Here is a 27,038-nt window from a genome sequence, read left to right on the forward strand (position 1 = left end):
AGACTGGACCTCATGACCCTCCTAGTAGAGCATCAAGGACCACCTAAGAAAATGTGAAACACATACACACACAATCTTAATCTACTCATCCCTAGATCTAATGATCAATCTCTTGAATAACAAAAGAGAAATGAAACTATCACAAGCCAGACAATGAGGAACTAATGGACAAAGAGCTCAGCTGCTTTAGAAATAGATTGTACAGAAGGAGGACCTATGACGGAGAAAGTGACAGATTCAGAGAAATTTAAAACATGTCAACCCATCACTGTGTATGTGCCTTATTTGGATCCAGATTCATGTCAACAAATTCCATACAAAAAAGGTTATTAGAGGATAGTGAACATGGAGTACATGTTGAATTATTTAAGGAATCGCTGCAATTTTGTGTGCATGTAGTAATGGTACTTTAAGAAACCCTTTTATTGATAAATATTAAAATATTTATGGGTGGAATTATCTAATGTCAAGGAGTTTCTTTAAGATAAAATAGAGCAGGAATGTGTAGGGACATAATGTCAACAAATTAGCCATAGGCTGAGAACTGATCAACTGACCAACAGGTACAAAGGAACTTTTTGCATTATTCATATTTTACCTATGTTTAAAATCATTGATAACTAAGGATTTTTTAAAAATCTTTTTGAAAAAATACATTTAAAGTGTTACAAGCTCCAAGTATGGTAAAAAAAAATGTTTTCAAATTTAAATATGCAAAAAGTTCTGCTACTACTCAACTATGGACCAACCCATATGACTATTAAAACTGTCCTTGGCAGAACAAATTATCCTGAATAGGAGTTATGAATCAAATGATATATGTAAAATTGTATGAGAAGCAAGTTGTAGAAATTTTTACCTGTCATTCAAGATAAAATGCTTTCCTGAAGTAATAATAGGCTAATTAAGAATGCATTAAACACCAACCATGTGGCACATAGTCAATGGCATTGCTTCATTATAAGGACAATGCCAATGTTTCCTCTGTCAGAGTCATTTATTAATATACAAAACTCATAACTTCAGATATTATTTGCAAAGTATACAAATAAGAATGCATACATTCAAAGGAATGAGTGAAGCAAAGATGTACAAGAACATATTGTACACAATGCTCTCTCCATATCAGGATACAGATTTTAGCCCTCATCCTAATACCTGTCAGCACTTAAAAGAATATTTATGTGATATCATTGTAATCTCTAAAAATTACAAATACGGTACAAAGATTAGGATTTAACTTAGCTGCACAGTCATGTAATTAAGCAAGGATTATAGAAAAATGGATTGCCATTTACAAAGATTATTAAGTGGGTTGACCAAACAAAGACTCTGATAAAGTACATTTTGGCTCATAAAACACAAAAAAAAACTAGACGTTATGTGTACACTAACTACATTTTGTATTATCAATTATAGGACAAAATCAAATATGCATTTACTATAATTATAGGCAATGTAATCACTGGGGGAATGTGGTGAAGTATACATGGGTCCTCCCCATAAAGTTCATGTTTATTTTTTAGAAATTCCTATGAATTACTTCAAAACAATAAAGTTTTTTTTTCAAAAAAAGTAAAATATATCCAACGTCCTAACACTATTCTCTGGCGAATGGGGTAGGGAGAGAATAAGCAGACCACTCTAAAATCAAAGGTCTATTTGGATAAATCCCACCAATAGAAATATTCTCTGCAGCAATGTGGTCTGGTTAGATATACATTTTAGCACAATTTTATGATGAAGCAAATCATGAGTATGGACAAGTACTGAAAACCCTACCACAACACAGAGCAACAAAGACACTATTCTCACATCTATTCTTCTATGAATCCCTTTTTGGTCACTACAACCTACATCACCATGATACTGGTGTTATGGAATAGAAAATTGGTTGAACTATGTAAAGATGTGTTGCCTTTCTTTATGTAAAGATATATTGCTTTTATTTATGCTACATTTGTTTAACTATGTAAAGATGTATTGCTGTTTTACCTTGCCTGCCTAAGGCACCTGATTGGTCTCATAAAGAACTGAATTGCCAATAGCTAGGCAACAGAGGGACCAGTCAACCAGACGTGGAGGAAACAGGAAAGCAGGATGATGTAGATGAGGTAAATGAGCCTCGGGGCAGCACACAGATTAATAAAAATGGATTAATTTAGATTTTAAAAAAAGGCTAGCTAGAAATAAGCTTAAGCTAATTAGTCTCTGTGTCATGATTTGAGAGCTAGTTGAGGGCCCAAAGAAAATGTCACCTAAAGACTGGCCTCTCTGCCTTTGTGCCCCATTCTTCCTCAAATGGCAGCTCCTAGGGGACTTTCCTGAGCTTCTGGGAATATATGTGTCTCCTTTCTGCAAGGTGACTTGACTGAGGGAAATGTCCCTATCTGCATCTTATTTGTCTCTGACTCTTCAAGGCATCAACAAACGCCTTAGTAACTATAGGAGCTCAAAAGAGATTTGATTAATGAAGAATAAAAAAGGAAATAAAGGAGAAGACAAAAAGGGATAGATAGATACAGACAGGCAGACAGAGATATGGGAACTGATTTGCTGAACTGTATACATAGGAAGATTACAGTAAATATTGTTTTGTTTTTTATTAGAACCATCCATCCTTGTTAGCTTCTCTAGGGACCTCGAATCCCTTGAGCAATAGACAGCTGGACTGAACATGGCCACAGACACCACTAGACTTCCCTTGTTCTGAAACAGAAGGCTAGTAATTGAGTTGATGCTCCAGGTAGGTAAAAGACAGCCAAATGATTGAGATCATTCCATTCAGCCAAAACCTCAAGTACCAAGAATTCCAGCACTGCACGCTTTGAGGGGGGAGTTCACTACAGTCACCTTTCCATGGTAATGACCTGGGATGCATTTTGGGGTACAGTTTGTTTCAATAGTTCCAAAATCTATGGGGTGTATTCCCTGAAACTCTTCACTTGTGAGAATATATAGCTAAGATGGTATGATGTGAAGACGTAAAGACTTCCCGGTGAGGTGGTCCCCAAATCTCCATCTCTGTATCAGTAAAAGAGTTACAAGGTACTTTTTAAATGCAGTCAAAATGCTACAGTGGCTATGGTAGCAAAGAGAAAACAAGTAGCAAAACACTAACTGGTCATGTCCCAAGTCTATCCTAATAGTGAGTCCTATCATTTACTGAGGACCTTCATATGTGAGGTGGTTCATATATAATATTGCTGTTGGAACTTAGACTTCATTTCTTCATGGAAGTAAAATTGTAATAACCTGATCTTGACCTCCCCAAAAAGCATATTTAATCTACAATATTCCAGAGATACAGCATTGTTAATGTGGAACCTAGTTACCAGGCATGATTCTATTCTAATGAACAAAAGAGTGTTCCAGAGCAGCTAAAATTCTACTGTGGACTCAGGGGAGGGGGCAAAATAAACTCTCACTGTTCTACTTATTTAGCTAGCCACAGTAGTGGAAAACCACAAGGCCCAGCTCACAGGTGAAAAGTTACCAAATACTTCAATAGCCATACCAATCCTCCATAATCTAGACTCAAGGATAGAATGAAGTCTGGAGCAGGAGGGTTCTTGAATTTTGGAAGTGGAAGGGAAGGGTCCTGCTACAGCCACTGGGTCAACCAGCCAGTACAGTTGCTTCTATGTGTGGCAGGCTTTATGACCCAGAGCCATTGCTGAGACACCAAGCAAAAACGGTCACCTAAGTACTTTTCTGGAGATAGCTTCAACTTCTGAATCAAACCTTTGTCCATCTATACTGCTGGGTGAATAAAGGAACACCAAGGCAACAGAAGAATACTATCTAAATAACAATTTTCCAAATGGAAAGAGACAATATTTCAGAATTGTTTTGCTAAGACTGGATTGTCCTCCTCTTTTCAGGAAGGAAAGACAGCAAGTAGCATCACACCACTATGACACAGGTCAGTCTCCTACAACATTCATGCCCATGACCTCAGCTCAACATGGCACAAGATAGACACAGACACCCACATGGAAAGTTGGGTTAGTGACTGGGAGAACAAAGCTTCCCGGTCCTGACCTTTTGCTCCATGAGCTGGAAAGGGTAGCAGAGAGGCTGGAAGGAAACCTTCAGGCCCTGGAGAAAAACACACCTGAAGTTTGTTCTCACCATTGCAAAAGGAACCACTTTCTCATTCAAGGTGAGGCCTGGCCTCTTGACTATCTTGTCATATATTCAATGGAGCTGGCATGCATTTATCTTGAACACAGTACCTTGGCACTAATAATTTTGCTGTATTTCCCGCAAGTTCATCAGAAGATACTAGGGAATACTGATCATCTCATCTCATTAAAAGATAATTACAAACTCAATGACATTCTAGAAGTACGGGGAGGCACAGCAACATGTACCACCCATGAGCCAGTACTACCATGGGTGAGGACTGGCACTCACTTATCCAGAGATATATAGAACCTATAGCCATAGATCACATCTATACGGTGATAAGATTACTAAATCACAGTGGGCAGGGTACTCTAGCCAACAAAATACCCACAAGCTTTTGTCACAGGCCTCTGGCACAGAACAATCGTTCATAAGGGAGGCTAGGCCAGAGCCTCGTGGTCTCCCCCTCTCCTGTTCAGTAGACTTCCTTACTTGACTTGGACAGCTGCTCATCCTGGGAAATGCCAAGCTCATCCGACTCCCCCGGCAGCTCCTTGATGAAGTTGGAAGGAAACATTCCAGTCTTGCCGTTAAGTACACCTTCCCACCATCCTTCCTCTACCTGTGTGGAGGCAAAGAGAAGAGAGGTCCGAGATCAAGTTAGAAACAGAAAGTAGGTCACATGGCCCTTATGCAGACAGATAAGGGCGTTAGCCTGGAACCGAATGTAAGTGGGAAAATGTAACACTTCATTTTCGTCAACTTCGAACTGAAGTTTGGCATTTCCTTTGGTTATTAAAATAGGTAACATACCAGTATTAGAAGGACCTGTGACTCATCATGAAATAACTCATGCATATTTTCCTATCACATCATAGATGCTGTGAGTACCTCAAAAAATTATTTGTGCTACTTTAAAATGGTACAAATCATACCTGCTAGGTGGCATTTGTTATTCACTGTATTATGAAGGCATCACATATATTTCTATATCAAAATTTACTTTTATTTGATGTGTACTTCACTATAGTTTGCTTTGTAATTTTATGTGTTTTGTTTTATGAAAACCACTAATAAAAAACACCTGTAAATATAACCAGGCATGGTGGCATACATCTGTAATTCCATCACTCAGATGATACAGCAAACAAGACAATAGCACCCGTGACAGCAACCTGGGTTACACAGCTATATCAAATGGCTGGGAATGTGGCTCCTTAGGCAAATACTTGCCTAGTGTCCACGAGGCCTAATTTCTACTCTCAGTATGCCAAACAAACAGCAGAAAGGAGGAAGAAGAGGAGCAATGAGTGGAGGAGGAAGATGAAGAAGAGAAGAGAGGGAGGGTGGAAGGTTTTTCAAGAGAACCAAAACTAGACAGTTGAGAGAAAAAAAAACCTCTATTTTCAATTAAATTTTAAAAATGTAATTACAAAAAACACCTCGGAGGTAAGGACTTGGAAGGTAGAAAGATTTTCTATGGGTTCCTCCTGGGATGTGGGGAGAACCGGAGTACCAGAGGGCAGTAAGGTTTCAGTTTTACTGTAGGAGCTAGACCGGAAAAGCAGTGAGAACACACAAGACAGGTTCCGTTTTGAGGTATGAACTGGTCTTGATCAATGAGCTAAGGGCAAGTGAAAGAAAAACTGTTGGAAGAATTTGAGATGTCCGAATATTTGGTTAGCTTCTTGGAGGAAAACTAAGGTCATTCTTAGAACAAGCAAGTATTACACTACCAATAAGAAGTGGGGTGATAGAAAAAGGAGCTAGAGACTTTAGGATCTTTTCTATAGGCATATATTACCAATGCAAGCCAAACGCAACTTAAGAACTTAAATAATTCAAACAAATAATAAAGAAAATTAAAACTCAAAGCCCAGTTCAAATTCTATCCTGAAACTTAGCTGTATGAACTCATTCCTTTTTCTCCTGCCAAAATAAACCCTCTTCTCCATCTGCCTAACAGAGCTGGTTAACACATCTCAAGCAGCATATTTAATTAAGCATGACCTTTGTCTCTGTTAGAGGTGTGTGCATTATGGTCCTATGCTAGAATCTGGGGGCACAGAATCATAGATGATAAGTACCTATTTTTTGCTGAAGGAGGTGACAATCTACCAAAATAGGAAGGTGTGACTAAAGACTAAGGCTAGCAATCCAGGATAAATAGATGAGAAAGAGACCGTGACTCGGGGCAAATCAAACTTGTTACATGAAGATGAGCTCACCTAGAGCTGGGGTGGTAGAAGACAAATTTGAGAAAAGATAAATCAAAATTAAGGTAGGCCTTTAAGAAATTAGAAACAGTCGCTACAATTAGGGGAGATATGTTCAGGGCATTCCAGAAGGGAGAAAGAAGCTAATGAAGAGGGAATGGAGAAAACGGAAGCAGTACATTCAGGACGCTCGCTAGAAAAGCATTGAGATTTGTAGAGTAGGAGGCACATTTGCATGGCCACAGAATCTTAAGGGAAGAATGCACACAACAGCATCCATGTATGGCTGTCCTGATGATTATTCAGAATCAGTTCACTGCATTTAACACAATTTCCACCGACTAGCATGTCTATGTTTCTATGCCAACTCAGTTGGTGTGTATTATTCCTTCAAGAGGGTTTTGATAGGATTAAGATGGTTGGAAGGATTCATTGTGAGTCTGCATATCAATAGTCACAGGATTTGTAGCATGGGGTCCTTGTGCTAGCTCTAAATAAAGAACCATAAAATAGCCCCTTTCCTCTCAGGAATCACAGGGCAAGAAAAAACCCAGGGCAGGACTCACGACTGAGTGGCACAATCCCAGGCTGCAAAGGGAGCTGGACCAACTCCATATCTATTCAGTTTGATGATGTCTGAAATATTCCCATTCCTACTAAGCAGCTCTAGTGTGAGACACCAGGAAAACACTCCTGACGTGTAGGATCAGCAGCTGCCTACTGGGAAAACAAAGGTATCTTCGCCCTGCCACACCCCAGATGCTAGTATCCCTGTCATTGCACAGCCTGAGAGGCCTGTGGGAAAGCAGCAGAGGTATATCATTAGCCACACAGTGAGTAGAAGTGTTGACAATAAAACCATCGCTCACCACCTGGGGGATACTCTTCCGATTGCAGCTTCCTTGGGCACAAGGGGTGTTTCTTTGTGACCCTGAGCCCTTCCTGTGGGAAAGCCTGGTACCAGAACCACTGAGAAGTGTGTAATACAATTTCTTCCTATAGTCTGCTGCTTTGGTCTCAAGATTAAGCCTGGAGATAGGAGAAAAATGATCCTTATTTTCAAACTAGCTCTCTTCTGAGATTTGGTTCAATTTCCTACAAAAAGACAAGGGCACTGAAGCCCAGCCCAGAACAATGGTTTCCCCCTAGCAAACACAGTACCAATGGATTCATGCCAGGCAAATCATGAAAAGAAATTCTATCAAGTCCTGATTGCTTCCCCAAAAGGTTTTTTTTGGGGGGCAGGCACTGGGGGAGGCAAAAGGGAACAAGAGATCCTTATTTTGTTACTGCTCTTCTGAATTAGGTCCTGCAATACCAACCATGTGTGGCCATTCCAATGATGTCAATGTTTACTAAACCATTATCCTGTACTGCCTTATGATGTTGGGATATATTCATTGGTGAACAAAACAGACAAAGATCTCATCCTAGAGCTTGAGAGATGGAGCCAGACTTGAAGTGCTTGCCATGGAAACAGAGGACTCACATAAAATCAAAATGTAGCTGTGCACACCTGCAGCCCAAGAACTGGGGAGGCAGGGATAAGAGGATCTTTGGGTTTTGCTGACCAGCCTCACTAGCTGAACTGCTGAGCTCTGGGTTCAATGAGACTCTCAAAAAATAAGGTAGAAAAGTGATTAAGGAAGATACATCTGGCAACTCGGGCACACACATGTGTACTCTCTCTCTAACACACACACACACACACACACACACACACACACACACACACACACATCCTGGAGAAATTTCTGGAACAAAAGAGGAGAACCTGCACAGCTTGCATACCTTCTGCTTAGAAATCAAGATATCCCGTATTGATGCTTCTGTTTTTGAACACCGAAAAAGAACTGTGTACCCTAGCAATAAAGTATAGACTAAATCTGGTACCAAAGGTTCACAGCTTCTGCCCACAATAAGAGAGGGAGTAGAAGCCCACCTTATCCCCATGCCCACCCAATCCCAGCTCATCATCAGTCTTCTGTGAGCTTCTGGAATTAGGCTGAAAACAAACCCTAGCTGTGCCTTTCTGTGACCAAAGTGACTTACTTACGGCCCCATGATTGCCCCTAAAGCAAACCCTACTAATGGCTCATAGCTGGGACAAGGCAGTTTCCAAGTAGTGCTGTTTGGAAAAGGCTGCGTACAGACAGTTTCCATTCCAGCACAACTTCCATGTCTTTACAAGGAATAGCCTTTATATAGGTTCCAGGCTTAAGGAAGTAATTTCTCTATCGTATCCCTATTGGAAGCTGAGGAAACAGCAGAGTCAATTTCAACTCCCAGCCACCAGCCAGCCGTGCAGACATCATCTACATCTGTGAAGCAGGGAAGATGCCTGGGAATGGAAAGGTGAAACGCTTTCTCCAGGATACTTCTCTGAACAAGTCCTGTGTGAGTGTTTGGTCAGACGCATTACCCCAGCTCCCTAACACCCCTTTATACAAAAAGTCTGAAATATTTAGTCAGAGGCCTCATCCCAGCCCCCTGGCATCCATCTCTGGAATACTGGGCAGAGAACTCCATTTCAAGCCCCTTCCTCTGGGGGTTACCTTAGTCCAAACTCCACCTCTAAGAATGCCCACCAAATGGTGACCCCTCTGCAGGGAGGGTCAAGAAAGCCTGCCAAATGATAGTCCCTCCTCAGGGAAGGTCAGGACCACTCCCACGGGCTATTTAAACTGCCCCCCTCCGTGAATGAACGTCTATCTCTTCAGCCCTCCTCCAGCTTTTACATTGGTGTCTTTTCATTGCATTCCCAGCATCTGCTTCATATACTCCACACTCATCCCAAACACATGCGCACGGGTGGCCTCTTCTTCACCCCCATGTGGGTTTCCTGCTTTCGCCTCCTTGCTCATTTGTCAAGTTCATCATCCGTCACCCCTTTTAGATTCGTAGCTTCTTGTGGTGCTCTCCACAACTACTGAGGTTGTTTCAGTGTGCACATTCTGATCAATAAATCTCCGAGTCTCTATAAATACAGCCTCTTGCATGGTGAAAGCATTTAAATATTTGGGAAGTTTCATAGTTATCCATGTCTGCCATAAATATATCTGAACTCACTTTCAGTTGTGACTTGTACTACATGCTGATGATTCAAATATAACTGCTTTTCTTCACTTGAGGCTGTTGTTACTTGAGATCGGGTCTCATTTAGCTTAGGATGGCCTCAAACTTACTGCTGTAGCTAATGAGGACCTCAAATAACTGATCCTCCTACCTCCGCCCAGATGTTGGAATTATAGACATGCATCACTACACTCAGCTTACTGTCTCTTCTAAACATGGCATCCCTACCCATAGTATGAATGCTCCAGGACCTGGACCCACTAGGAAAATAGATGTGTTCCCCACTAAATTAAACAGAGACAACTGTAGAACAGCTGGAGTTATTTAGATGATCAAACTTCAATACCAGGATTTTTGTATTATATGTAGCCTTTTAAAATAAGAAATGGAAGTGCTTCTTAAGTAATGGTGGGGAATGGGGGCATGTTTGGATTGCCTATTAACTTATCAGCTTTTGTTTTGTTTTATTTTTGTTTGTTTGTTTGTTTTGGAGACAGCACAGTTTCTCTGGGTAGCAGCCTTGGCTGTCCTGGAACTTGCTTTATAGATCAGGCTGGCCTTGAACTCACAGAGATCTGCTTGCCTCTGCCTCCCAAGAGTGCTGGGATTAAAGATGTGAGCCACCACCAATTTGGCCTAGTTAGCTTTTAATGAACTTCACCAAATTTTAGTATATGTGCTGAGAAAGAGAACACTGAACTTGACTTCTCTTGAGCAAGAGTGAAAGGAGGAGGAAGCAGCCATCCACCCACGCAGAGGTTTATCTGGCTGAGCGAAGGTTTAAAGCATTTCAAGAGCTTGCTTAGCTCAAGATGAGCGGCTCCGATCTCCTTCTATGGGCATAAGAAGAGGAAGGCAGACAGTTCTGGAGCATGCAAGTTAGCATCTTTGCAAACTGCAAAGCTAGTGCAGGCTCTAATTCTGAGTCTGCAGCCCTCATTCACCAGCCGGCCTGACCGGCGAGTTCTGAGAGATGTCTCCTGAATTAATCACAAAAAAGCATACGAAAAGAAAAATTTCCGCACATTGCCACTGCGGAAGATATCAGATCAGCCTCAGCTAACACAGGAAAAAAAAAAAAAGAAAACTCCTTCTTTAGACTCCAGATGACACAGATAGGAAAACAAAACAAAATCAAACCAAACAGAAGCTGCAAGTCTGTCTTCAAGAACAAAAGGGGAAAACTCCAAGGGACCACAGAGTCTGCGCCCAGAAACTCTGTCCCCACACCATATGTATTGTCTGTCATGAGAACCCCACTAGCATTTCTCTGTCTTCTCCACTCTGTACCAGAATGACCCAAGTGAGTATTCATAATGACTTATTTAAAAATCGAAGGAAAAACATCCATCCACCCAGGAATTTACAGCTTGCCATTCTCCTTCCACATTGCCAGCTTGATTCAAGGTTTCGGTGATGGCTTTTCCTATGGCTGAACTGCCTGCTCTCCAGACAAGAGGTGGAAGTGGGGTGGAGGCTCCAGCACAACCTCCGCTTCGTCCACTCAGGGGTTGCTTGCTGTCTTTCTTCACCAGGGCTGAGGGCTGCAGGTTGGTAGTCAATTTCTGCCAGACAAGTGAACTGTTATTTCTCCTACCAGGGGCCCAAGATTGTTTCCTCCCAAACCTTTTAGGCCTTCCAGGGGCGTGTGCTTGGTTGCATAGTGCAAAAACAGGTGTGTGAAGAGAAAGGCAGTGCTAAGAAAGGATTTGGAAGGGTGAAAAAAAAAAAGAACAGCTGCCAACCTGAAAAGAATGGGGATGGCGAGCCTCAGAACTTCAGAAGGATAGTGTACTGTAATGGCTTCATTTACATTGTTACTGATCCACTTTTTTAAAAAGTCCAAAATCAGAAAGAGACACGGGATCCACAGCAAGGAACTCAAACCAGCAACAAGTACTCAGGGAAAAATCCTTGGATACACACACACACACACACACACACACACACACACACACACACACACAATAAATATTGGATGTAGGCCTAACCCTATATTATGACAATGTTGAAAATGAACATAGATTGTGATATTTTAAGTTAGTATTAGATATTAAGATACATATATAATTTTTAAAATTCTGTGACTCAATTGTTTTCTAAAAACTACCATACACAGTCAAAATCCTAAGAGCTGTATGTCAGGGACTAAAAAATAGGTTGCATTTTTATGTGAACAACTCTAATACTAGTAATCAATAAAGAGGCAATTATAATATTTATATATACAATTATGCTGTACTCTCACAGTTTTATTTTATTTATTTATGCATATGGGTGTTTTGTCTGCTTGTATGTCTATGTACTATGTGCATGCCCAGTGCCCCTGGGGGCCAGAAGAGGACACTGGATCCTCTGGGACGGGAGTTATGAATGATTGTCAGACACCATGCAGATGCTGGAAATTGAACCCAGGTCCTCTGGAAGGAAGAGCAGCCAGTACCTTTGACCACTGAGTTACCTCTCCAGCTCCAATATGTTGTAGTTCATTAAGACATTGCTTGTTTCAACAGTATCACAAAGCTTTAATTGCTTCCTAACCTTCATCTGTCCCTAGGACTTAAAGGATTTTGTTTACTTGGGATATTTTTTTCAGGCCTAGTATCTTCCTAATGCTGTGACCCTTTAATCCAATTCCTCATGTTGTGGTGACCCTCAAGCATAAAATTATTTTGTTGTTACCTCATCATGTAATTTTGCTACAGTTATGAATCGTGATGTAAATATCTGATATGCAGGATATCTGATATGCGACCTCAAAGGGGCTGGGACCCACAGGCTGAGACCTGCTGCTCTAGGGGATGAGAAGAGACTGCCCATAAGCACATATACAACATTCGTCTCTCAAGGACAGATATTTATACACTGCTAATGACAAAACACCTGGGAGATCAGCTGAAACAGCAGAGAAGTCTTGGTACAATTTTGAAATTATAGATTAAAAGGTTAGCCTTCAGACTCCGTGGCTTTCTTTCTCCCTTTTCCTGGTGAAGCAAACTACAAATGCAGCCTAGAATCCAGCTGGAAATGAGCAAAACAGAATCTGGAATTGCAGGGGATGGCCAATGGCTTGTGTCCTTTAGGCGAGTCTAGTCCCAAGTGCAGCAATTGCTCCTCGGGACAACCCATGGCCCCCTTCCCTCACAGCTGACAAGCAGAAGTATATAGTATTTCTTAGAAATGTATCGATCATGTTTATTGTGTTCTTAAAGCATCATTATGCCAGTAAAGGAAAAAGCATCTTCTTTGACAAGACCATTTTCAATCTTGGATCACATGTATATAGATCTATTTCACATGATTATATCCTAGTGTGTGCAATTTTCTGTTCGAATCTGTCCGTTTATTTTGCAACAAGCTGTTTTAGAGTTCCATTTATTCACTTAGTTATTCAGCAAGCATTTATTAAGGTACACATTAGGATTCAGGCACTATTCCAGGTACCACAAATACAGAGACAGATAAAAGCCAGGTCTCTGCCATTGAAAACTCTCAGCCAAGAAGAATATAACCAATAATTATAATGCAAAACATCATAATAAATTAATATTTAAAGGGCTCTGTGTGAACCCTCTTAATGACTTCATGTCTTCTTGTTAGATAAAACAATTTAATTCCTTTTCTTGATTATTTTTCATTATTACAAGCAATGCTACAACCAACACATTTTTTCTGTGTACATTTTTGTTAACCATTTTCTGCAGATAAATTTTTAGAAATGAAATCAGAGTCATACTTTATTCATATTTTATAGCTATTGATAGTCCTTCATGTAAGTATCATACAGCTAAACAAACTCATCAGTTACCCTAGGCATTGCCAATCATCCGACCAGTAGATTTTTCTTTGATTTTAATCAGCTGAAGCCTACTAACTGTTCTCTTAATTTACACTTCTTTAATAAACAGCAAGGTGGGATATTTTCACATAGCTGATTTTTTTTTCTCCAGGGACAGACATGGTACTATATGCCCGAAACCCAGCACTCAGAAGACTGAGGCAGTAGGAACCCAAGCTCAAAGCCAGCTTGGATCTACCCAGTGAATCCCTGTCTCAAACCAACAACAAAAATGAAAATACTATTCTCCATTATGGGGTTCGTATTTAAGGCAAATCCAAGTGTCATCGGGCACTGTTCTAACGGCTTCCTCATATTTTTTATTTGTCTGTTTTCTGAGATAGGGTTTCATTATATAGCTCGGCTGGTCTGAACTCAAGAGATCCTGCTTCTTCTGCCTCTAGAGTGCTGGGATTAAAGCATATACCACCTTACCTGGCACCTTAATAAGCTTTCAGATGTGATTTCTATATTTTATAGCTTACTGTAATTTTTCCTCTTTTTTGTTCTCTTTGTTTAATTACCTCAAATCATACACCAATAATTTAACATTTTATTGGTCACAACTATTTTTTACTGTAGAATTTTTCTATAGGAGTCATCTTTTTTTGCTTCATTCTTTTTTTAAATTAATTAATTTATTTATTTATTTATTAAAGATTTCTGCCTCCTCCCCGCCACTGCCTCCCATTTCCCTCCCCCTCCCCCAATCAAGTCCCCCTCCCTCATCACCCTGAAGAGCAATCAGGGTTCCCTGTCCTGTGGGAAGTCCAAGGACCGCCCACCTCCATCCAGGTCTAGTAAGGTGAGCATCCAAACTGCTTAGGCTCCCACAAAGCCCATCGCAAAATCGACGTTCTGCTCAGTCTCCATTTCTTACTCACGTAATTTCAATAAATATTTCCTATGTGCCCTGCCTGACATCAGTAACATATTAGCACAGATCATCTGAAACTTAGAAACAACGGGAGTTAAAGCACATTCTCCCAGGGCCACGTTAGGAACCCCATTAACTGCTTCCCTAGAGACACATATATTTGTTTGACAAGTGAGAAAACAAAAGCAATTCGAGTGATCCTTATCAGGTTGCAATAAAAACAAACGGACTAGCAGAGATGCAAGTGATCTGTTCTCTGGAAAAGATAACCCCAAAGTCTCCGTTTCATTGCTGCACTGCTCACTATAGGCTTTGGAATCTAAGTCGGCCATCTTCATCAAGTTCCTCATCCCTCTCATCTTTCTCAAACCTTTGTTCTTTCACCGCTCTCTCGGAGCCAGCCTTCCCACCTTACAGATCTCTTCCTGGTGCGCTAAAGCCAGGTTAGGTGTCAGTGAGCCTTCAAACCTGACTTCTGCTCACAGTTCTCCCACTTCTGCCCACGTGACAGCTCACTTCCAGACTCCTCTACTTTCTATAAACCATGAGCTTCTGTAAAGTCAACTGATGTCCAGGAAATACAAGCAAGTAGAAAACTTAATTCTTTTTATACAGAGAGCCAAATGTTGAACCAGAATGATGAGGTCCTAAGTCCAAGGCACAAGATGCTCAAAGCCTGAGGGAGTAGAGGAGCCCAAGCAGCCCACCCAGTATCTCCAGGAACATTTTACCATAAGGCTCGTTTTGGATAGATAGGATCAAACACTCAGGAGAAAATGGCACAGGAGACTGAGGGTGTCCCCAGTCAATGGACCCGTCTTGCCCCTTAGCCCTGCCTCTGCCAGAATATCTTGAAGGTCTTTGCTCATCTACACCATAAAGTGATCAGGATGATAAAGTGGGTGGGTGTGAAGAACCTCATCACAGAGCTAGGAGCGGAGCTCCTATGTGAGGCCTAGGGTTTCCCACCAGAACAACAACAAAGAAAGGGAGCGATGAAGTCCTGAGTGAACGTGTAGTGTTGCCATAAACATGGCCCTATCAAAGATCCCAATGCCTCAGACTCATGGAAGTAAAAAAAAAAATCTTCCCTAGCTATGGCTCATAGAAATGACAAAGTCTTCTCTGGTGGATGGCAAATGCTGACAGTGGGTGCAGAAAATGTCCACTGTAGCGTTCTTCCCCAGGTCCCATGTTTAGGCCTGATGGCTGCTCCCCTACAAACTGCACCCACTGAGATTTGCTAAACCTGTCTTCTTGATCAGTTCTATAAATATCCCTGTCTCCTCCTCTACCTGTATGTGATGACTCCCCCCCTCCTTGTTAAGCTCTATGCAATAACCCGCTTTTCTGGTCAATTCTGTATAACAAATACACGGAGTTTTGGGTTTTCTTTGTTTTTTGGGGGTGGGGTGGGGTGAATGCATCTCCATTAAAGAGCTCAGTCCACTGAATCTGAGATTTTCTAGGAGTCTTTGTAGTTTATCCTTTCTTCATCCCCTTGCCACCCCTAGTCAGGGTTCCAGGAACAAAACAAAGCAAAACAAAAACCTTATTTCTGATACCTGTCACATACTTGGTCTAATAAATGTCACATGCCACTTTCATTCTCTCTGAATCCATTGTTCTCCACAATGAAAACTGAACCCCTGCTCTAGAGGTGGATCCATCCATTCAGGGTCCATCAATAACTAAAGAAGACAGGAACGCTGACGACACAGCACTGAAATTTCAAAGGGTCTCAGTGTTATCTTACAAGGGCAATGGCTTCAGATGGCCCCACATATGACCCCAATCTGCCCTACAGGAATTCCCCGGCCAAAACCAATTTGCCTTGGAGACTCAACTAGATGGTCTCTAGAGTCTCTTGGAGTTTGAATATCCATTGCCAAGGCCAATGGGCCTGCACCTGCGCAGCAAAGACTCTTCATGACTGGGTGCACAGGTTGGGCTGACAGCCCCATGAGGCAACAGTGTCAACTTGCTTACCTCCCCTACAACCTCTATGATGTCTCCAACTTTCAGCTCCAGCTCGTCATCATTCTGGGGTAGGTAGCTGAACGCCACCTGGCATCGGCGTCTCCGTCGCTCTCCTGGATAGGAAAAGCAAGATATTTAGATATGGTTCTTCTCCCACAGGCCACACTAAGGTTTTAAAGAGAGGCTTCCTAGGCATGCAGGCAAAGTAAGCCGATTTGTCTCAAATGTGCTTTCTGGGGCATGGCTAGAGGCATAGCAGCCCTGGTCTCTTAGAGAGGAGCTAGAAAGCAGAGCAATGCTTCTTGGTGTTTTGAAAAGCTGCTGGGTCAGAAGCCCATGGACATGAGAAACTGATCCATTGATACAGAAGGCAAAAAGCCTACCCCGGACCACTAGAGCACAGTGTTGCCTTAGATACACTTCCTTAGATGGTGGCCCTTTCTATTTGTTGCTGTTGATTTGATATGAAAGCTGAGGTGATCTGCTAAAGAAACAAGAACGGTCTACTTCTGATGCTAGCAAGGCAAAGAGCACTTCCCCCAAGTGTGCAAAGTAAATGAGAAAGTGTCCTGGCCTTTCTCTTACTAATGTCACCCTTTCAACACACTAGACCTCAGGCCTGATAACCCAACAAGACTTCTCCCCTCTCCCCAATACTCTGCCCTCTAATATTTTGAAGGTGATTTCAATCTTTGATGCTGACAAGTGAATGTCTCAGACACCAAACATTTATGGTTAATGGTGCGAGGGGGGTAATAAGATGAGAGAATGTGTACTAAGAAGAAAAGGAGAGAAGAATAAGAGGAAATAGGGAGAGAATGAGAGGTAAAAAGGAAGGAGGAAGTCTGGAAGTGGTGGCACACACCTTTAATCCCGGCACCCTCATTTCTGATCCATTTCTCTTGCCCAGTCTTAGAGAAGCTGAGAGGAAACCACCATAATCAAATCAGGAGTTTCTCAGATTTTAAAGTGCCAACAAATGGCCACTGTGGTAGAATGATTGAGAAAATGACAGAAAATTCCACATAGCCATCTCTTGGAGGAAAGAAAGATCTCTGCCACGGGTAGTCAAAATATTTTAAGAGCTGACTCCTTTTTAACATGAATTCCCTACTTGCACCTACCAGAACAAAGAGGTGAGGTCCGGGGTGGGGGAATGGAGGGAAGCTGAGTTTTGATTAATTTTCTTGACGCCAATAAAAGTTTATAGCCTCACAATTCATTCTCTGAGATCTAGGAGGACCTCATAAATCCTGAACTGGGGTCTCTGAACAGAGAGAGGAGGTCTGAGGCCCATGAGATGGCTTGGTGGGTTAAGGTGCTTACCACCAAGCCCAGGGACCTGAGTTCCAAGCCCAGGAACTACATGATGAAAGGAGAGACTCATTCAAGTTGACCTCTGACCTCTGCACATGTATAATGGTGTACACATACACCAGGACAGGTATGGATAAACGTAATTAAAATTTTTTACAAATGATTCAGCGGAATCTAAAGTGGATAGGGGCTAGGGATGCAGCTCAGTAGTGGAGCACTTTCAAAGCACACACACAACCATCCTTGGCACTGATAAAGGAATCAACTAAGACAGGGGAAAATGTTGCCATCCTTTCTGGCTAAAATGTGGCTTCTTATTTTCCCTATGAACAAAGGCAACACACATGGATATTGACAGCACCAGTGAAGATTTATTTCCTATTCCACAGACAGACATTTTCAGTTCACACCTGTGGTTATCTTTTTTTTTTTAATTTATTTATTTATTAAAGATTTCTGTCTCTTCCCAATGTCACGGGCAATCACTTCTATTTCATTTACACTCACGATCACTTCTGGGCATACTGGGGTCTTGCTGTTTAACACATCAATGAAGAACATTCACTACATATGTTTCTGTAACATTTGGATAACTATGTTTTGATGTGATTGGTTTCCTTTGTAATCTTATCCTATGAGAGGGTCTACAGGTTTCACTAGTTAAGAATCTATAATTCCTGATTTCAAAATTGTGGTTTCCAAGGAAACCCAAAGGAAGAAATTTTAGGTAAAATAAAGCAATAAACATAACATTTGGAGTATGTTCACTGGAATGTCTTACAGGCCAGGGATGCACATCAAACTAAAGAAGCGCATCTGCTGACCTCACAAATTGTGATCTAAACTAGCCTTGTGGGCACAGTGTTCATGAGGCCAATTGCCAAGTGTCCTCTTGTTACTTGGGTCAGTGACTAGTGAGGGCCCACTTTGTCATATGGTACTTTGCCTCAGCTGAGCCCAATTCCCATGCTCCCTTCCTCCAAGGAAGCCAGCTCCGACTGATGCCTGCCAGTGCCTGACCACTGCCCCCCTGCAACCCAGCCCAACCTTTTACTCCTTTTCCATCTGCTAAAATTCTGGAAAGCACTATATACTTGCTACTCCCTCGGGGATGAAGAGACTGTCAGGGCTTCTGTGCCCCTCCAGGGCTTCACAAAGAGCTCTTAGTCCTGTTCAGCAGTATTATCATTCTCTGCTTAGGGATACTGCGGCCTGTCAGGTAGTGAGGATATACATCATCCACAAAGGGAAGAAAGTTTATAACGATATTTACAGCAGGACTTGCTGGAAGAGTTGCCTGGCTACCACTGAGGCCCCATTTCTATAGAGGGACAAAAGATGCTAAGGTCAGGAAGCTCAGCAAAGACCAAAAGCATCTGCCTAGTTCTTTCAGGAAAAAAAAAAAATCTAAAATTTGTAATTCTACTTTTAAGAAGTTATAGTTGAGCATAAGGAAACTAACAAACAAGTTTTAAAAGTTGCTTTAATAAAAAGGGGGATAAAGAGCATAGAATTTAATTAGCAAAACCAAAACTTATTGAGTTAGGCTAAGATTTAGAATTACCCCACTTCGGCTCAGTTAAACCATCTCAAAAAAAAAAAAAGTTAGATTCTAGGTAACTCAGAATAATGTCTTAGTTTGCTTTCTGTTACCGTGATAAAATACTGACCGAAAGCCATTTGGGGAGAATAGGGTTTATTACATCTTACCAGTTACAGTCAAGGACAGTAAAGACAGGAAGTGAGCTAGAAGCCATGGAGGTACAAAGCTTACTGACTTATTCAGCCTCCTTTCTTACACACCCCAGGACCCAGGAGTGGCACCCCTCTACGTGGGCTGGGTCATCTTGTATCAATTATTTATCAAATACTATCCCACAAACATAACAGGTCGATCTGATGACTGCAATTCCTCAATTGAGGTCCCTCCTCCCGAGTGACTATAGCTTGCAGCAAATAAATAAATAAATAAATAAATAAATACCACAAATATAGAAAGATAAGTGCAAAATGTCTACTTGCTAAATTATTCAGAACTGTGAAAAAGCAGAAACATTCTAAATGTCCTCCTATGAGAAGGGCAAATAGTTAAATCATAGGTATACTAGTCAAAAATATTATAATATAGAATGAACAGTATGATCCCATCTGTGTTTTAAAAACAACGACAAGAAAAACCCACTAATGTCATGTGTGGTGGCACACAAGAGGATGAAGGTGAAGCAGGAGGATCACACAGGGCAAGACCCTGTTCTTAAAAGCAGAAAGGCATCAATAAGTGTGTGTTACAGTGTGCTCGACTGGTTTGTCTCATATGCAATCAACACTGTCCTGACTGGAAACTGCCAGCTTCTCAGAGCTTCTCTCAATGTAGCTGTGCAGAGATAGACAGCAGCTGACAGAGACAGGTGGCAATCAGATGTTTCTCAGGAAGTATGACTGGGGGAGGGAGATTATTCCTTATAGTACCTAAGAACATTTAGGATGAATCAAAAAGAAATCACAGCTCAGCCGGGCCCTGATGGCACATGCCTTTAATCCAGTACTCAGGAGAAAGAAGGATGATGACCTCTGAGTTTGAAGCCAGCCTGGTCTACAGAGAGAGTTCCAGAACAGCCAGGACTGCTACACAGAAAAACTCTGTCTTGAAAAAAAATAAGAAAATGTACAACTCAAAGAGAAAGCAACTAGTACAGACTAAGAAACACAGCATCAGAGCCATCGGACTGAGCATCTGATCATGCGCTGGACAAAGCAACAAAACCATGCAGAACCTGGGGCTTCCTGGAAGGGCACGAATGGGTTTCTGCCAAGGTTCCACTGGAGGGATAGCACAAAGAACAGGCAGGGTTTCTAAGTACTGGATGCCCTGTGACAGAACAGGGCTGGGTGTGAGTAAAGGGGCTTTTTTGTGTGTTGAGTTTTTCATTAAGCTTTTAGGTGAACAGACATAGCAGTAGGTTTCACCAGACCTTCCTCCCTCCCAGGTGTCATTTATTTTCTTCTCGTTTGTTCTCCTCCCCCACGAGCCATGTCTATCTTCAGCTGGCTCCCCTTCTTCCCCAGTCAGCTCTCCTATGGTCCTCTCCCACCTGCTCGGCCACCCTTCCCTTGTCTTTCCTGAGCAGATGTTTTCCTGGCACGTTAATGCCGTACACACCATCTATTTGTTCAAAGCAAACACGGACTCCCCCCCTCCTTAAACAACTGTTATTCTCCTTATAAGAACAGGAAAGGCCCAAAGGTGTGCTTCAAAACATGGTAATGCACTTTCAGACTTTTCATTTTTCCCAACCGATCTGTGCCTCTCCCCTCAGAAGGAGGGACCCGAGTGTCAGGAAGAGTGTAAATTTAGAAACGGTGCATCTAGGAAGTGTCAATCTAGAAGTCTTGAGGCTAGAAAAGCAGCGAAGATTCCTTGGTGGGACAGAGCAAGGAACAACAGACAAAAATAAATGTGCAATTGTCTCCACGGCAATACTAATTTTTGACAGCACTTAAATAATTTTTGAAAGAGTCAAATGTCTTTTACTTTAACAGGCCAGATTATAAACGTGTCTACATATTACACATGAATAAAAGTCTCTTTTGCAAGACAATACTTTCTGGAAGGCAGGAACTGAGTTTTTCTAACAGAAAAACAATATTTTATATGGATCCAGGGAATACTTGAGGCTTTGTGGGCCATACTACCCAACCCTGCTGTTATAGTATAAGCACTTGTACACAATATGCCAAGGACCGACTGTGGCTAAGTGCCAAGGAAACTGGCCCAGCTACTTGTTTCTTATTTTTTATTAGTTCTTTGAGAATTTTCTTCCATGTATTTTGATATTATTCACTCTCCCTCAACTGCTCCCAGACCCTCCTCTTCTCTACCCACACAACTTTGTGTCCTCTTTTTTCTTTTAACTCCATCAGTACAATTTGTGCCGTGCATGTACTTTTTATAAGATTATAAATCTAGCCGGGCGGTGGTGGCGCACGCCTTTAATCCCAGCACTCGGGAGGCAGAGGCAGGCGGATCTCTGTGAGTTCGAGACCAGCCTGGTCTCTAGTTCCAGGACAGGCTCCAAAGCCACAGAGAAACCCTGTCTCGAAAAATCAAAAAAAAAAAAAAAAAGATTATAAATCTATCATCTCTCCCTTCCCTTTCCTCCTTTCACACCGTCCCATGTACCCCTCCTTACTCTCTCTCAAATTCATGCTCTCGTTTTCATCAACTCTTATTATGTCATATATATATATATATATATATATATATATATATATATATATATTCCTACATATAACCTGATCACTCGGGATAATGGTACTGGTATATATGTTTTCAGGGTTGAGCATTTGGTTTCGGGTAACTGATTAGTGTACTCTTCCCTGGGGCAGACGATTTCTCTCACTCTGAGCATATCTTAGTTGCCTATAGTTCTTTATGTGGGATTGAGGCCTTGTGATCTTCTCCCTGTCCACTTTTGCACATCTTGTTCAGTCGTGTGTAGGCAGTCATGTTAGTGAGACTTTATGGGTGTAACTTCTGACTTTACTAAGAGACACCGTCTCTCAGCAAACTGCCTGATCCTCGGGCTCTTATGATCTTTCTTCTCCCTCTTCCTCAATGCTCCCCAAGCCTTAGGTGCAGGAGCTGTTTTATAGATGAATCCATTGGGATCAGTGAGCCCGGCTTTTACGTAAGGGCTGGGGATACAAACTTAAGCCCTCATGTCTGCAGGGCAAGCACTTTAACAATTGAGCCACGAACTCCCCCCCACAAACACTAATTTTAAAGGACATTAAAAAGTATTCATTTCATGGAACCGGGGGTGTATAGCTCTGCTGACGTAGTGAGGATGCCTGTCTAACATGCATGAAGCTCTGGTTTGGATCCCCTGCACCACATAAGCTCGTCATGGTGAAGAACTCCAGTAATCCCAGCACTTGGGAGGGAGAAGCACAAAAAGCAGAAGTTTAAGGTCAGTCATCCCTGGGTACAAACCAAGTCTGAGGCCAGTCTGGACTACATGAGATCCTGAGTCAAAAAAAAAAATTACTAATTTTCTATTAGTTATCTATTTAGTTTAGCTAGCTAATACAAACAAAAACTTAAACATGACAAGACCATCTCTCACCACAAGCATCCTTAACTCCTCAGGAGGCATACACAATGCAGTTGAGGTGAGGTCACAAACATGACATTATAACTGTTAACAAAATTTCTTAGATGGTGGTAGTGGGTAGACAGGTATTGAATATTCATGATACCATCGATTCCTCTTTACTGTGACAAAGGATACACAAGTTAAAAGCTACCATTCTAGCTGTTCTGTTTCTATGTTTTAGTAACACTAAGTACACTCCCATTGATGTGTTTTCTCTACCAACTGTCTCTTGACCTTTCTTCCCTCACCTTCCAGAACTGAAACCATAGTTCCCATCCCGACACCCGGTCCTGGAAATCACCATGCCACCCATAGCCTCCATGATTTTGCTTATTCTGGGCACCTCATATAAGCAGAATCATTTCATATGTGTCCTTAGGGGCTTATTTCACCCAGCACAATAAACTTCAAAGTTCATCCACACTGTAGCATGTGTCAGAGACCCCATCCTTTTAAAGGCTAAATAGCATTTAATTGCATGTATCAGCCACATTGTATTTATCTATTCATCCTTGAATGGGCACCTTTTTTTCCCATTGTGACTACTGCTCTGAACGTGTAGACATGAATGCCTGCTTGAGCTTCTTCTTGCTCCTTTCTTATGCATCTGGTAGAACTTTAGCTGGAAATGTTAAATATGCTAAGAGAAATGTATTACTTAACAATCCATCCCTAGCTGTCATCTAACAAGGTTGAAGGACTGGACTGGCACATAGCAATTCAACCCAATTCCCCATGAATAATGTCATCCCACACCCAGTGAACATGGTGGTGGTCTGAAAGTCCTCCTGAGGCAGCCTTCTGAGAGTGTGCAGAGCTGAACGCTAATCGAATGCCCGTTTCACTACCTGCTCACCCATGTACAATCAAGTAAACTAAAGAATGGCAGACCCCTGCACTGCTATGGGGTAAGTGAAAATGGGTGGTTTATTAAAGGCAGAAACGCTATTTTAACTTCATTGTTCAACAGAAATCACCATTAAACTGTCCAAGTAAAAAACTAGAATTCTCCAAAGCTCCTGCAAAAGCTTCTGACGGACCATGTAGAGACTCAACTCAGTCAATAAATGTTTGCCACCTGTCGTATGGGTAGCATGGCAAGTGGGGACCCTGGGAAGGCCCTGTAAGATGAGGAGTGAACCCTGAAACTCTGCAACATTTCAAAACACTTTCTAGCCCGGACTGAAGGCGCACAGGCTAAAGTGTTGAGAACCACAGATAAGCGGCACTGGAGCCTTGAGCTGCACTTCCGGTTGTGTTCTAATGGAGACAGGAAAAGAAACCAGCAATGGCTACCAGGATTAAAGTCCTGGAAACTTCTGCATCACTTGTGCAGATGAAGAAACTGATGCCTTAAAGGGTGAAAGGGGGCTAGAGAGGCGGCTTAGTTAAAAGAGTGTGCATTGCTCTTCCAAAGGACCCAGGTTTAGTTCCTGGTGCCCACATCAGGCAACTCACTCACCTGTAACTCCAGCGCTAGGGAACCTGACAGCATCCTCTGCCTCTGCAGGCACCTGCACTCATGTGCAACACACACACACACACACACACACACACACACACACACACACACACTTTTTTATGATAAATAAATAAAAAGAAGAAAGTCATCACTAGGATCCATTACTGCTGGGAAAATGGAGAATTATATGCATAGATATTCTGTATCCATGAATGAAGGTCTCTGAATGAACTTGGGTAGAAATAGGAAGAATAGTATGGAATGTAAATGGGTTTCTGGACTCAAGGAAACCCTAGTCTTGTTCTGAGTTGGACAGGACAAGATATTTGTGATGCTACTCAGCCTTGCCGATTCACCCAGAACTGCTGGCCCGTGGCCATGTAATATTGAAAGGGAAGTCATTCAGTTCTCTGTGCAGTTGTTTTGTTTCAATACAAAGCAGATACTCAACACGCATCAATTCTAACAAATGATCGTTTTCCATTTTCCATTTCACTTGGGCCTTTGGCAGAATGAGTTCATACATCAATGTGAACGGATCAATACAGCTGATAATTTATGATGATGTAGATGGAGAGATTGATCCTACAGAACCACCCACTGATGCCTGCTTCTCTTCCTTCTCGCTGCCTAGGTTTGGTCATTTCTAAATTTATGAACACTTTCTCCAGAGAAGATCGGCAGGTAAGAAGGACAATATAAAATAACATCCTACATAAACGTCTCTAATAACAGAGAGAGCTACACTGCGAAAAAGGTTTCAGTGGGTCATTCCTGGGTTGCATTGGTCCAAATCATTCCTGTGCTCTCTGTACAGATGAGTTAAGAGCCAATGAGACACATACATACACAAGGAGCCCACTACATAACAGGTGGGAACCTAGAGAACGAGACAGGGAGAGGGAAGAAATAGAGTAAGACAGAGGAAGAAGAATGGCACAGTGCCAAGGTAGAAGGTAGGAAGAGGAATCTTTTTTAAAAAATTTAAACCATATGTTATGTATAGCAATACAGTTTACATACTAAGTGGCAGGACTCTTTCAAACATTACAGTGACCTGCACACACGTACCAGGCAACAAGGGCAGTTAAACTGTTAGTACTATTTGTGTGTGATGTGTGTGACTGTGTGTGTATATGTGTGTGTATGAACATATCTATTACAGACTTTTCATTTCTAGCATCTCATGGTTTTATATCTTTGTTCATAATATGTCAGACACCCCAGAAAATTGGGTAATTTTCCCCTTTGTACATATAATTCCAAGTGTCTTACTTTTTATTACAATGCTTTAGTCAAAGTAAATTACAAAGGAAACTAATTTCTTTATAAGAAACAAACAGTATTCTCCTTGTGATGTTATTAAAGATCACTTTAACGTTAAAAGTCAACAATAAAACAACTGTTATCATTTCTTTTTTTAAACTGCATTAAAAAAATGTTACTATTATAACAGTGTGCTATACCCATCTGTTTGATTTACTCTGTGAAAAACAAAACAAAACAAAACAAACGTGGCCCAGAAATGGATTAAAAGAAATAAAAGGTGGTGCCTTTGTAAAAAAAAAAAAAATCTGTAAATTATGCTTTTTCCTTTGCAAAGAATGACTCTGTTTAAGAATCCATCCAAGTTATCCCTAGGGGAAAAAAGAAAGAGACTGGGGGCGGGGGAAATGAGAAGAGAGCAGGGTTCCTTGCACAGTGCCCCACAGAGGCTGCCACATCCAGATCTTCAAGAAGCCAACTTCAGGCACAAACTCCAACAGACCAGCCTGGGTATCTCAGTACTAACTCACTGAATATCCTAATAGCAGGCTCCCGACAGCCAGAGCTGCCATGATCCAATCAGCCAATCTCTTGCTGAGTATTTGAATCCCTTCCCTCTACTGCTTAGTTTTTGTCAACTGAACACAAAGCTATGCATATCTGGGAAGAGAAGACCTCAACGGAAGGAGTGCCTCCATCACACTGGCCTGGAAGAAAATCTGTGGGACGATCTCTTGATAAATGATTGACATGGGCTGTATCACCCCTAGGTAAGTGCTTCTGGGTTGTAGGACAAAAAAGGCGGGCTAAGCAAACCATGGAGAGCAGGCCAGCAAACAACATTCCTCCACTGTTTTTGCCTCTGCTTCTACTTGACTTCTTTTTTTTTTTTTTTTTTTTTTTTTTGATTTTCGAGACAGGGTTTCTCCGTAGCCTTTTGGTTCCTGTCCTGGAACTCACTCTGTAGACCAGGCTGGTCTAGAACTCACAGAGATTCGCCTGCCTCTGCCTCCCGAGTGCTGGGATTAAAGGCGTGCACCACCACTGCCCGGCTCTACTTGACTTCTTGCCCTGAATTCCCTCATTGAAGGACTATGATCTAGAAGTGTAAGATTAAATAAACCTTTTCCTCCCCCAAGTTGCTTTGGGTCATGGAATTCATCACAGCAATAGAAATTCAACTTAAAAACCCCCTTACCCTGGCAAAGGTAATGATGAGCAGATCAAATATCAGAGAGAAGAAGCTCAGAAAGGAAGGGGAAGAGCTAAGTCTAGCCCACAAACCCCAACAGAGTAGGGTGTACATGCAGCCGTCTATGAAATTAAATGAACTATATACATTCATTTAGAATACCCGGGGGGAAAGTATAAGACCATCTATACATTCATGACATGGAGCTGAGAAGATGGTGGTGAAGAGCCTACCACATCTGCATGAGGACCTGAGCTTAGACCACCAGCGCCTATGGAAAAGCTTGGATCAGTAGAGCTGTCTGCTGCCTCTCATAGGGTGGGGGGTGGGAGGGGAGGGGATAGCGGCAGGCAGACCAGGTGACTCATGGGCCAAATTGCCAAGTTCATGGTTCAGTGGAGTCTGTCTCCCAGGTTCAGTGAGAAACTGTTCCAAAAAATAAAATGGAGACCAATCAAGTCGACCCCTCAGGCTGACTCCTGGTCTCCATGTGTGCACACCAGTCTGTACATGTGCACACACCCGCAT

The 27,038-nt window shown here is 41.8% G+C and overlaps 1 protein-coding gene across 10 annotated transcripts in view; it reads right to left on the bottom strand.

The window, feature by feature from the left end:
* The window catches only part of Sh3kbp1 (SH3 domain containing kinase binding protein 1), a 317,007-nt gene that overhangs the window by 148,904 nt on the left and 141,065 nt on the right, over positions 1 to 27,038 (bottom strand). For 6 of the 10 annotated variants that reach the window (XM_041642313.1, XM_041642312.1, XM_041642308.1 and 3 more), the window contains 3 exons: positions 16,127 to 16,230; positions 4,624 to 4,753; positions 4,045 to 4,101 (listed from right to left, as the gene is read on the bottom strand). In XM_041642313.1, the coding sequence (XP_041498247.1) occupies positions 4,045 to 4,101; positions 4,624 to 4,753; positions 16,127 to 16,230 (291 nt within the window). The remainder of the gene's footprint in view (positions 1 to 4,044; positions 4,102 to 4,623; positions 4,754 to 16,126; positions 16,231 to 27,038) is intronic. The other 4 variants (XM_041642315.1, XM_041642317.1, XM_041642309.1 and 1 more) reach the window with 1 other exon arrangement.

This window comes from Microtus oregoni, unplaced genomic scaffold, assembly GCF_018167655.1.
Source record: "Microtus oregoni isolate MIOR12 unplaced genomic scaffold, Mior012 000074F_000, whole genome shotgun sequence".
Taxonomy (NCBI): Eukaryota; Metazoa; Chordata; class Mammalia; order Rodentia; family Cricetidae; genus Microtus; species Microtus oregoni.